The sequence below is a fragment of the Mus pahari genome, chromosome 12 (genome assembly GCF_900095145.1).
Source record: "Mus pahari chromosome 12, PAHARI_EIJ_v1.1, whole genome shotgun sequence".
NCBI classification, from domain to species: Eukaryota; Metazoa; Chordata; class Mammalia; order Rodentia; family Muridae; genus Mus; species Mus pahari.
The window spans coordinates 88,407,980-88,420,688 of NC_034601.1; the positions used below are offsets into that span (position 1 = coordinate 88,407,980).

Sequence of the window (12,709 nt, forward strand, 5' to 3'; positions counted from 1 at the left end):
GTGGTCTGTTTCCTTCATCTCTACCATTTGAGGCAGTTAATCAATGCCAGTCAGCATGGGTTACTGTTTTACTATATTTGTTTGAGGGGACTTTCAGCATCATGAAGCTGAAGCTGTATGCTTGGAATACCAGTGGAGCATCTTTGTCAGACTATGACAAAGTATCGTGGGAGATGACACACACACACAGACACACACCTTCCATAAAAGGGGAATTTTCAAGCATTGATATTTGCTGTAGACCATCAGAATAAAGTGAAGGTACTTTTGGGGGTGATGTGTTACCCTGAGTGAATGCTTCTCTATAGAAGCTATTGATGTAATTGCATAGGTTTTACCTCTAACATCTGTAACTATTTTTCCTCCAGGTCCTGGGTGGGATTGAACCAAGTTTGTATAAAGGAGATATCTGGTATACCCCAATTAAAGAGGAATGGTACTATCAAATAGAAATCCTGAAGTTGGAAATTGGAGGCCAGAACCTCAACCTGGACTGCAGAGAGGTGAGCGTTTTCCATTTCTGTTGGATTCTGCCTGTGGGTGCTGGAGAAGCTTCAGCATTTAACCAGTACCTGGCATGAACTCAAAAGGCATGTCACATTACAGGTTAACTTAGAAAATCCTTACAGAGAGACATAGATTCTTTATCTATGATGAGTTCAAATCAGTAAATTATACACATGCACAAGAGCATGCCCCCCCTGGAAAAATTAGTATAAGATGGTGAGAATGGATGACCATGTCCAACTTCATTTTCATCTTCCTGTCATCTTGGCCAGTTGGTCCCTCAATTCTATTTTTAAAAAAAGAACCTTTATCAGGACAGAATGGAAATGAACTATCATCAGCTTTATCCTCTTTAACTCCAACTCTCTCTCTCTCTCTCTCTCTCTCTCTCTCTCTCTCTCTCTCTCTCACACACACACACACACACACACACACACACATACACACACACACACACACGACATAACTAGAAGATTGCTAAAGATGTATAAGCTTGACAAGGTCACTAGGCAGGTCTACACACAGCTGTTACACTACACATACAGAATCTCACACTGTGTTTGGCTTCTTTTGTATTCTGGCATTAGAATTATGACAACTTGAGAAAGATGTCCTGTGAGCCAGTTTTAGATGGCTTCTGAAGCTCACCAGCCAGTGACTATATAACCCCCTGTAGCACTTCGTTTCTTGTCGACTCTCACATGTCTCCACACTGCCCTGAATTCTCATGATTACAAATACCTCTAATCAATGTTGGTCTATGGTGGGTGCTGTAATGACCAAAGTCCACAATTCTACAATGTCAGAGACCCTTAGCTATCACTGAAGACTCCAGACTTGTATCAAATGAAATGGAATACATAGCATGTATTATGTGTGTTGTTATTAAATTTCCCTCCCAAAAGCAAGTAGGGAGTGTTGATTAAGAGTTATCCTTCTCTTTCTATTGATAATATAATAGAAAAGTAGATTTTGAAAAGTTTGTTGAAGTTGCTTTTTAAAAGGATCATTTTAATTTCTAAAGTTCATGGCCAATCCCTCTGCCCAGCATGAGGGGAGAGCAACTTAGGCAGCTCCAGGAAGGTAAAAAGCTCTTCCTAGGAGCTAAGGGTTGTGGTCCTGTCTTTTTCTTGTGCCTCAGTTTCCTTATGGAGTGAAAACACTTTCATGGAGGCCCCTGATGACTGAGCTCTGGAATATAACATGACTTAGTCACCACTGAGCTACTGTGTTTACATGGTAGAAATGGGGTCACAGTATATGGATGGGGAGCCCAGCACTTCTCAGTGTCTTCTCCCTTCCTCATTTTAGTATAACGCAGACAAGGCCATTGTGGACAGTGGCACTACCCTCCTGCGCCTGCCCCAGAAGGTGTTTGATGCAGTGGTGGAAGCTGTAGCACGTACATCTCTGGTGAGTCCCAAGATAGGGATTTTTCTAGAGCATAGCTGTATATTGTAAGTCTCTGAACTATTACTCAGTGTTCTGAAGATTTTAAAGAGCAGGTTGTTTTATAAACTGTTGCTTGTGAAGCTCACTTATCAAGTTACATTTTGATGTGAATCTCTCTGCAATACCTTCATGTCAACTTCAGAGGGTTTGGTTCTGAGTGTGCAATACTTCCAGTGATTTAACTAATAATTGAGTTGGCACAAGAATTTTTTTTTAATCTGAGGTTAAAAAAAAAACTTCAGTATGATCATATCATATGCTGCTTAATGACAGTAATACGGTCTGAGGACAGCATTGCCAAGTGATGCTCTTGTTATGCGGGCATCATGAGATGTACTTATACAAAACTGGGTGATGTGGACCAATCATGAGATGGAAAGGTAGACCAGATGGCTCACTGGGTAAAGGTGCTTGCCATTCAAGTCTGACACATCCTGAGTTGGATACCCAGAACCCATGTAAAGGTGGAAGAGGGAACCAACTCCACAGTTGTCCTCCATATGAATAGAATGCCACATGTGTGGTCCCTCTGTATGTGTTTATACATGTGTGTTCCACAATAATAATTGTTAATAAAGTCTTAAAAATAAATGAAACATAAAAAACATAATATGTGTGCACAACTTATGGCTTTGTAGTAAACTTTATAAGTAGACGTATACAAAATAGCCGTGAAAGTGAGGTACCAGTTGTCCAAAGTAACATTTGTTTGCTGGCCGTGTCCTGAAATATAAATATATCTGACTGAAGGTAGTGTGTTAGTCAGGGTTCTCTAAAGGAATAGAACAGATATAATGGATATATATTATTTATTAGATGGACTCACAATAAACAAACATTGGCTGACAGCTGACAGCCAAGACTAGCCATCAAAAACAGCTTGCCTACTGTTTCTCACAGCATCATCCCAACATTCCAGGCAGTGTAGATCAGTAGTATAAACCAAAAGAATCTGTCTATCAAAGAGGAGATGGCACAGTAGATAAAGCATGTACTATGCAAGCATGAGAACTGGACCATAGTGGTTTCCATTTCCAGCAATTCTGCACTGGGGAGGCAGAGACAGGTTCCTCTGAGCAGGCTGGCTAACTCGACAAACTGGAATTGATGTTTCAGGTTCAGCAAAAGACCTTCCTCAATAGGCTGAAGAGCTAGTGAGGGAATCATTCACATTGACTTCAGGCCTCCACATGTCTTAGTTAGGTTTTCCATTGCTGTGATAAAACAGCATGGCCAAAAGAAACTTGGAGAAGAACAAGCTTATTTCAGCTTGCAACTTTACAGTCCATCACCAAAGGAAGTCAAGGCAGGAACTCACGGCAGGAACCTGAAGGTAGGAGCAGATGCAGAAGCCATGGAGAAGTGCTGCTTATTGGCTTGCTCCCTATGGCTTACTCAACCTGCTTATAGCACCCAGAAACACTTGTCCGGGGGTGGTCCTACCCACAGTGAGCCTGGTTCTCCCATTTTCTCAATTAAGATTCCTTCTCAGATATGTTTAGATTTGTATAAAGTAGACATAAAATTAACCAGCACAGCACACATATACACATTTGCAACTGCACCTGCATACATGAGCACACACATGTATGTATATATACTTTCATTCATTCATACCATATACGCGCATGAAAAATTACCAGTCTGTGCAGCATTGGATATCAAATGGTATGTATTTCTTAGTTACTTGTTCATGACTGGGACAGGAACCTCACAGAAGAGTTTGTTATTCTTGTTTTCTGTGGTGTCAGCCCTTCAGAGTGGGGGAAGTTGGGGCAGAGCAGAAAAGCTCATGCCACGCCAGTCAGGACACAGAGAAAGGGAATACAGGAGAGGGCCAGGGCACTATAAAGCTCTAGACTCTCCCTCAGTCCCCTCTCCAAGCTGGGCTGTACCTCCCACCTTAACCAGCTCCCCACAGTTCCATGGTATTCTAGATTCCTCAAGGAAGTAATGTCAGTTAGGTCAGATTCCCCAGTACTGAATCACTTCCAGAATTCCAACAAACAGGGAATAATCCATGTTCAGTATATGCCAAGTAAAATTAAGCTCCATCCAATTTCTTCTGTCTGGTGTTAGGGAATCCTCAGTGAGCCCCCTGGTTCCTTCTTGGGGCTGTTGAGACTATATTCCCATCTATCACCTGTAACTGTCATCTCTGTCATCTATGTCTTATTCCATTGCGACTTATTGTATAGCTGCTAGGCTGGAAGATGCATGAGGGCTACTTGGGAAGCCAGTGTGCAAGCAATCAGTGTTTTACACAGCTTGGCCTGCCAACTGTTCAGCCTGTCCAACTGCCTGCTGCCTGCTGCCTGCTGCCTGCTGCCTGCTGCCTGCTGCCTGCTGCCTGCTGCCCTGATACCAGATGCACTCTGTTTGCTCTGAGCAGCTCCCCCCCACCCCACCCCACAGCTGCTTCTCTTACTCTGCCACTTCACTGGTGCTGCCCTCTTCTGTCAGTTCTCCGCATGAACCTGAGCAGCCTGCTCCCACAGCTTGAAGGGGTGTTTGGACCAATCACAGCATTTGTTTGACCACTAATAGGCATTTGCTCTGAATCAATCACAGCCATTTGTTTGGACGAATCACCATCTTGCCTCGTAGCACCAGTCCACACAATACCTTTTCTAGACTACCAGGGGAACTGTTTCTTGGACATGATTTCAGGATCATCTAGAGTTCACCCAGGCTTACCACAACAAAAAGTCTGCTGGTAACTGTTTCAAACACCCCAGGCTTAGGCTGTGTGGAATGTTGCTGACCCTGACCTAGGGCAGTCCAGCTGGCTGCTAGGCTGATAATTCTTTTGCTTAAGACAGGCAGAACAGCAAGGAGGAGTCAATCAGCTGCTAACTAGGGAGTCAAATTGCTCTGCCCCAACATTTTTGCTTATTTACAGGAAAATTAACATTACAGGCGTACTTAGAATACAAACTTAACATTGACAGATTTTGTAACTGATAATTTAACAGTATTAACACCTCCCTGGGCCCAGAGAGAGGTGGGTCCCCCTTGTCTTTCTCTTGTCTACTCAAGGTCTTCACTAGATGACCAAACATGATCATTTTGTGCCCAGACCCTGTAGGTGATGCTGTCAAGGGGCAGGAGGGAGACCAAGTTGGCCAAATCCCAGTCACTGACAGAAAAGTAGATAACCATGGCTGTGTAAGTCAGGTAACAGCAGAAATTTAGACTTCAAGAGAAGACTTCAGTTAGCTGGTCCCCAAATTGCAGAAGCCTAGATCTCCATGGGAAGAGCAACCAGCAAGGGGTTGATTTCCAATGTCAGGCAGTGGTCCAGAGAAGCCATGCCAAAAGCAGAACAAATCCCTATCTTTGCCAACAGCTGCTACACCCCAAAAAATGCCAAGTCAGTCTTTCCATGCTGTAAAGTTAGAATGCTTGCTAAAAATCAGACCCTACTTAAAATAAGGAGCATATGCCCAGTGCTTAAATATAAGTATGTCCTCTGCGGGAGTAGAGTGAGCGCCTTCGGGCCTTACATTCTGAGCTTTAAGGGACTTACAATAATCACAGGAACCAGTGTAGAGTGTCAGGTGTGTAGTAGCCAGCAAGCTACAGCCAGCCTTTGCATGCAGCTGGGCAGGTGCGTGGAGGGGTGAGGGGTTCATACCCTGAGCTCATCTCAGCATCTCATGACTTAAGCAAACCACAAGACAGAGGCCAGGAGCTTACGACATTTGTTTGCTGTGTCTAAAATTATCTCATGATTTCATTTAGCACCTGCATCAAGGAGGAAAGGCAGGAGATAGTCAGCCTTGGGTGAGGCATGTTCTAGTAGTGTACATCCTTAGCCTTACAGAGCAGAGCCTCTGGGCATTGGTCCCCTTTACTACAGGACTCATGGGAAGCCCATTCTCTTGGCCTGGGTTTCTTCCTACTTGAGCAAAGGGCTAGATCCAGACTGGAAGAAACAGTAATGTCTAGGCATTTGTCCCTCAGTGTATGCCATTCAGGCAGAATGTAGAAGCAATAGTTTCTAGATCTGTGTATAAAAGGAGTCCCAAGCTCCAGGCAACCTAGCTATGGCATCCCAGCTGTGGCTCAACACGATGACACCTCCTTGGCTCTAGAATTCACCATCAAAATGGCACCTACAAAAAGTGTCTTCCAACTTTAAAACTGACCTGAGTTTGGAATACAGCAGCCCCTAGGGAAACTCAGGCATATTTTCAGGGACCTCTAGATCTGACCTGTACCATCTAGGCACTTCCCTGGCCTCTCTGGCACTCTCTGGGACTTACTCTTCATTACACATAGGAACTGGTCATGCATTTCACTGGAACACTGAATGTTTCTTGGAGGCCCAGGTACTCTTAGTTCTGTGAAATCCAGCAAGATGATGAATCCTCATTAGCTCATCAGAGAAAGGGTCTTATGGTCCTGTTGGTGATCCATCACTTCTATAAAAGATAAATGTGCATTAGCTCCAACAATAGAAACCTGACAAGTCTACTCTGGCTGTGTGGGAGGATTAACAGGTGGCTTTGTGCCTCAGAGGGTAGGTGATGGCACCTAGCATGTGCCATTGTTACATACAGCACCCACCTAGCATTCATAATGTAGGTGTCAACTGTTTCTTAGGACTGGCTACTGGCCCTGGTTTCTCCCAGTCTCAGGAATAACCTGTCATCCCCCACCACCATCTGCTAGTGGCTCAAGAGTACCTATCTATCCCAACCATCCCTAGAGCTCAGAGAACTCAGGGCACAGATGAGCTGTCTACATTCCCACTTGATCACATCTGAGGTGCATTCCTGGGAACGTGGGAAGCTTTGCTGCTTCCCAACAGCCCCCTCGTCCCTCTCAGCCTCCTTTGCCTCTCTTTCTGTCCCTGGCACCAATGGGCAGGTTCCTGTCAGTGGCTCTACCTCTCTCACTCCCAGCCCTGAGTTCTTGCCAGGGAAGTTCCACTGGCGATACTCCAACCCCCTATAGCTCTGTCAGACACATTCCTTCCACCAATACATGGCTCAGGCACAGCCCAGGACCTGAGGCTGAGGTGGCACAAGTCTAAAGAACCTGTTAATTCCCCTGTAGATGGAAGTGGGTGAGTGGCACCACCTTTCCAGGTCCTGATGGGCAGCACAGGTGGCTGCCTTTTGGTCCTGGGTGTTACTCACTCCCCCCACCCCCGACATGTTCCTCAGTGTTGTGTTTGTGTAGATATTGGGCCCACATAGTGAGACCTACACAGGCACAGGTGAGGAATGCTGCCCTGAGAAGTTCTAGGTTCAAGAACAGGGTCATTCATTACCAGGAAGCAAGATTTGTCACCATGAGCTGCCCCAGGGAAAGGCTAAGTAGGAGACAACTGGAACAGTGTGCTATTAAGATAGATGTTAAGGAGATTGTGTGGGTGGAGTGGGGGATGGACTGAAGTCTTAAGGAGGAATGTTTAAAAACAGTGCACTAGGAAGCAACTAGTAGAAATGAACCCCAGAGTCCATAGGCAAGCAATGTCTCCGAGTGTCTTGAAGGCCACAGTGATGTGTAGTTTTAACTGTCACATTGATATAAACCAGACATGGGAAGAAAATAGCAGTTGAAGAATCGTCTAGTTAAGGTTGGCCTGTGGGCATTTCTGTGGGGATTGTCTAGATTGTCCATTGAAATAGAATACCCAGCCCACTATGGGTCGAACCATTCCCTAGACTGGGTCTCCCAAATTGTGTAAGTGATGAGAAAACTGGGTGAAGGCAGCCAGACAGCACAAGTCAGTTTCTTACTGCTCTCAACTGTGAGTATAACTCTACCAGCCTCGTTGCCCTCTGCCATTGTCACATGTTGACTGTTACGAGCTGTAACCTGAATTGTAAGCGGAATGATCAATTCTCTTTGCCCTGAGTTGCTTTTCATTGGGGTATATTATATATGTTTAGAATTTTTTTAAAGGCTTGTTACTGTGTGGTCTGGGGCAAGCTGTCACACCTCTCTATGCTTTGGTTTCCTCCCTGGTAATGTGAGAGGGTAATATGTGTGGTAACACACACAGGTTGGTGTGTTAGAAGGCTAAAGTAGTCATTTGCAAAGCATTTATCACAGCTAATCCCAGGTCGCAATCGGGTGTCTTTGCAGTTTTAATAATTATTATTGTGTCATCACCATCTCTCTTCCAGAAGACTGATGTCCCTGTCACTCTGTCCAAATGAGATGTTGTTTATCCCTGTGGGCGTCTAGTGCTGGGACCAGGGAAATGGAGAAATGTTTCCTGTTATGTGCCAGGCTGGTGCCTGCTTCTCACAGGATCTGTTTTGTCTAGATTCCAGAGTTTTCTGATGGCTTCTGGACAGGGGCCCAGCTGGCATGCTGGACAAATTCTGAAACGCCATGGGCATATTTTCCTAAGATTTCTATCTACCTGAGAGATGAGAACGCCAGTCGCTCCTTCCGGATCACCATTCTCCCACAGGTACAAACCTGGTTTGTGTTCTTCACATATAACTCACAAAATCAAATCTCATGCATAACTAGACACCTATGGCTACCACCTTGTTACTCCTTCTTGAACCTGTAGGTCTGCTCTTCTCTGTCAGTCTGCCTTATATAGGAGGGAGTGAGTCTCACCTCACATGTCGGCATAACAATCCCATGTGTCTTTCTATCATCAAATGCCATGGGTGATAGTGGAGTTCTGAGAATGCTGGTGTCTGTGTCCAGTGTCTACACCATTGGGAAGTGGTGTAGAGAGAGCAGAAAACAAGATTCTGACCACCTGCTGAGGTTCAAGCAAGTGGCCTCAAATAGCTTGAGCTGTCATTATTTGTATAGAAATTTAGAATATGCATTCAAACATATGCAGGTTCAGGCTTTCCTTTAATCATTATCCAAGAATCTCAGCAAGTACTTATTAAAATTCATTTTAAGTTCCCTTGTTTCCTTGTGGTTACTGATTAACCTTTACTCATATCTAAGTAGTATAGTATTACAATCCAAATGATTTTATCATAGCTAAGTATACCTGAATATTGTGAGCCAAATGATTTAAGTATTGTATTGCAAGCCAAATGATTATATCTAGCCAGACATATTCAGTTTGAATTGTCCACAGCCCACCAACAGGCATGAAGTTTAAGGTAAAAGACAATAGAATCCAAACATAAACTTTTAACAACAGTATAGCCTTTGTATTTTATCACCATCTGATTCAATAAGCTCACACTATGTTTTAAGTTGTCTTTGTGCCATTATCTGTGTTAGTTTTATAATATGGTTCTGCTCTATACATCTTTTCCATAAAGAGCATAAATTAACAATTAATCTTTTTTTCATCAACCTATACCATTTCTTTCTTTTAGGTAAGCCCTTACCCAAAGCAAAGATGAATCTATTCAACTTACATTTCTTTTAAGAGCATAACAAATTTTACTTACTAACTTATTGTAAGAATGAGATAATTGTCCTGAGAATGAACTCTTTACTGTTGACCCTTAGGCCCTATCTCTTTAGGCTCTATCTTCTCTTATTCGGTTTTGAAGTTTCCCTCACTACAATGTATTGGCAAGTTTGTGTCCTCTGAAGAAGTTGTTGACATTTCCAAACCTCTTCCTTTATCCTCATATATTCCTATCAGTTTTTGAGACCATCCAATAAGTATTCTTTTTAAAGGTCTTGTTCAATCATATCTTTACTTAACCTTTTAAGTAAGTGGGAGTCCATCTCCTGAGGACTCACACAGTTGTTCTGGATATCATTTCCATTGGTCCTCGCCAAGTGGGAGAGAAGCTCAAAGGGCCTTGCCTTGAGGAAGTCATCCCCAGAAAACACACACATGCACACACACTCACACTTTTATTATTATTATTATTATTATTATTATTATTATTATTATTATTATTATTATTTAAAGCAGCCTCTAGCCAAACAGGAAATTCTGGGTTTCTTCATACACCCCTGAAAATGTGCTTTCTCTCAATCTAAATACTGCCAGCTGTCTGTTTATGCTACTTTGGTTTAAGGTAGGCAAGAACCTTTTTATGAGATTCACTAAGATTAAGTGTTCTCATAGATTACAAATTATATGATCTGGAATGATTTAATTGTTTATTTTAGGTGGGGTCTCACCATGCAGCCCTGGTTGCTCTGGCCTAGAACTCACTTTGTAGGCCTGACTAGCCTTAAACTGAAGTTTGCCTGCGTTTGTCTCCCAAGTCCATTATCTGGAGTTCTTCCTGGAAGAGACACACAAAAGGACCAGATAAGAGATGCAAAACACACTCTGAGTCACATCTGGCCACTTATCCATGTCTATCATTTGCTTTATATTTGGTACATTATCTTTTGCTTCTGTGTTGTTTGTTCATTCAGAGGTGGTAAGAGGTACATTGTACATGCACTTGGGAAGCCTCCAAAACCTCAAATGCTGTCATTGCTGTGGAAACTAACCATATCCTACACCTTTTCCTAATTTAAGTGGATCCTCTCTAGAAGTTGTGTGCCCCATTTAACATCAACCAAGCTTCATCTCTCACATTCATGTAATGCCCATTTGCCAAGTCCCTACTCCAGGCTAAGGTCCCCAGACTGTAGGGAAGAGGTGGCAACTCCTCACCTTGAGGCAGTGCTTACTGACTGATAGTCTAAAAGTCAAGAGTCAGTGCTCTGGAATGAAGCCCTGTGCACAAACCCACATTCAGAAACATGCACATATACACTTAATTAGAAATTTAAAATTCTTTGAAAAATAAAGTTTATTGGAGCAATTTTGATCTCCTGTCCCAGTTTCCTGGAATGATGTCATTGTCTCCCTTGATCTTTGCGAGGGGGCCTCTGGGAAGAGTGGGACCTCCAGTTTTATGCTCTTGTATAATCCATGCTTTGTCCTATGTCTTTGCCCTTGCTTCTTCAACAAACAGCTCTACATTCAGCCCATGATGGGAGCTGGTTTCAATTATGAATGCTACCGTTTTGGTATCTCCTCTTCCACAAATGCGCTAGTGATTGGTGCCACCGTGATGGAAGGCTTCTACGTGGTCTTTGACAGAGCTCAGAGGAGGGTGGGCTTTGCAGTGAGTCCCTGTGCAGGTAAGTGTGGCTTGCATGGCATAGGAACACTTTGAAAAGAGGACTTTGGTAAATGTGCGTACCTGGAACTATCATAGTGGCTTGCTGGGTACTATTGAACCATTTGGCATGTGCTTATTTACAATAACCAGATGAACAATAACCACTGAAATGGTTCATAGGGTCATTGAAAGATGAAATAAAGTGAGCCACATAAGTGTGTGTGTGTGTGTGTGTGTGTGTGTGTGTGTGTGTGTGTGTATGTGTGTGTGTGTGTAAGATACCGGGGTTGAACACAGGGGTGTGCGATATCAGGGTAGTATCTACCACTGAGCTATGTGCTCAGCATTTTACTTAACTTTCTTAGTTTCAATACTGTATCATCATAAGTTTTTCAGGCAGGCTTTGAACTTGGGATCCTTCTACCTCAGCTTCACATTGAGCTGAGACTGCAGGAAAGTGCTAGTTATTGTAATTGCATTGAAAATCACTTCTTCCCACACAAGAAATAAAAGTGCTCATGAGTCTTGCTGCTGAATTACAATTTGATTTTATTTTGAAGGTTCTGGGAATGGAACCCAGAGGCTCAAGCAGACTAAGCACATGTCCATCATTAAACTGTGTTCCCAAGTCATAAACTACACTGTTTTGATGGTTGATGCAAAGTTAATAAAGGAAAGAATTCATGAGAATCTGGGTCATCATTAGGAAATAAGAAGTAGCGATTTGTGGGTGATGGTTTTAGGGTCCTAAAATAATAAGGCAAAGGAATAATTCTCTCACAGAACATGTTTGGTGGAGTAGTGTGAGCAGCCACAGCAGAGTTACCCTGCAGAGTCTAGCTGAGGCCTGGGTGGAACTCCACAAGAAAGCCCCTCGCCTGCCAGTATCCTCCAGATGCTCCAGGTGGGGATCACATAATACCTGATGCCATCAAAGACTCGGTACTTGTGGGGAGCAGTCCAAGTTGCCCAGGAGGAGGCAACTGAAGATCTAGGCATGTGATTAAGTTGCTGGACATAGAGGAAGGAGAGCCTGTAACAGAGCAGATAGTCAAGATAACTGTAGGGTTTCAAAATAGCCTTTCAAGGGACTAAGAAAACTGTTTGGAAACTGAGTGTAGTGGGTCATGCTTATAATCCCAGTACCCAGGAGGCTGAAGCAGAAGTCTTGCCTTGAATGAAACCTGTCTCAGAAAATCAAAAGTTTGGGGGTTGAATGTGATATGTGGGCAAAGAGCCACCTAGGATGGAGGAAGCCCTGGTTCAAGCCCTATCACAATGCTGTCATAAAATCGGATGTAATGACATGTGTATAAATCTTAGCTCTCAGGAGATGAAAGTAGAAGGATCAGAAGGTTAAGATTATCTTACCTTTCTTTCCTGCTGCTGTAATAAAATAGTCCGACAAAAGCAACTCAAGGAGAAAGGGTTTATTTGGCTCTCTACACCATGGAGGGGGAAATCAGGGCAGTGGGAGCTTGAAGAAGCTAGTCACATCCCATCCACCATCCTGAGTGGAGAACAATGAATTAAAGCATACATGCTAGTGCACAGCATACTTTCTCCACTCTCAAGTGTAGAGAGCTGTGAGCAATTGCCATTACAGGATGGCGTTGGCTTCTGTTGTTCATAACTATAAACATATAATGTGCGCAAGTGCAAGAGTGAATTCGCGCCAAGTCACGACCCATCCCGGGGTGTACTTTTGAAATTATGAGCAA

General features: G+C 43.4%; 1 protein-coding gene across 1 annotated transcript in view; it reads left to right on the forward strand.

Annotated features, from left to right (window-relative positions):
• The window catches only part of Bace2 (beta-secretase 2), an 85,421-nt gene that overhangs the window by 55,723 nt on the left and 16,989 nt on the right, over positions 1-12,709 (forward strand). Inside the window, exons 5-8 of the mRNA XM_021209328.1 lie at positions 369-503; positions 1,819-1,920; positions 8,246-8,395; positions 10,839-11,007. Coding sequence (XP_021064987.1) covers positions 369-503; positions 1,819-1,920; positions 8,246-8,395; positions 10,839-11,007 — 556 coding nt within the window. The remainder of the gene's footprint in view (positions 1-368; positions 504-1,818; positions 1,921-8,245; positions 8,396-10,838; positions 11,008-12,709) is intronic.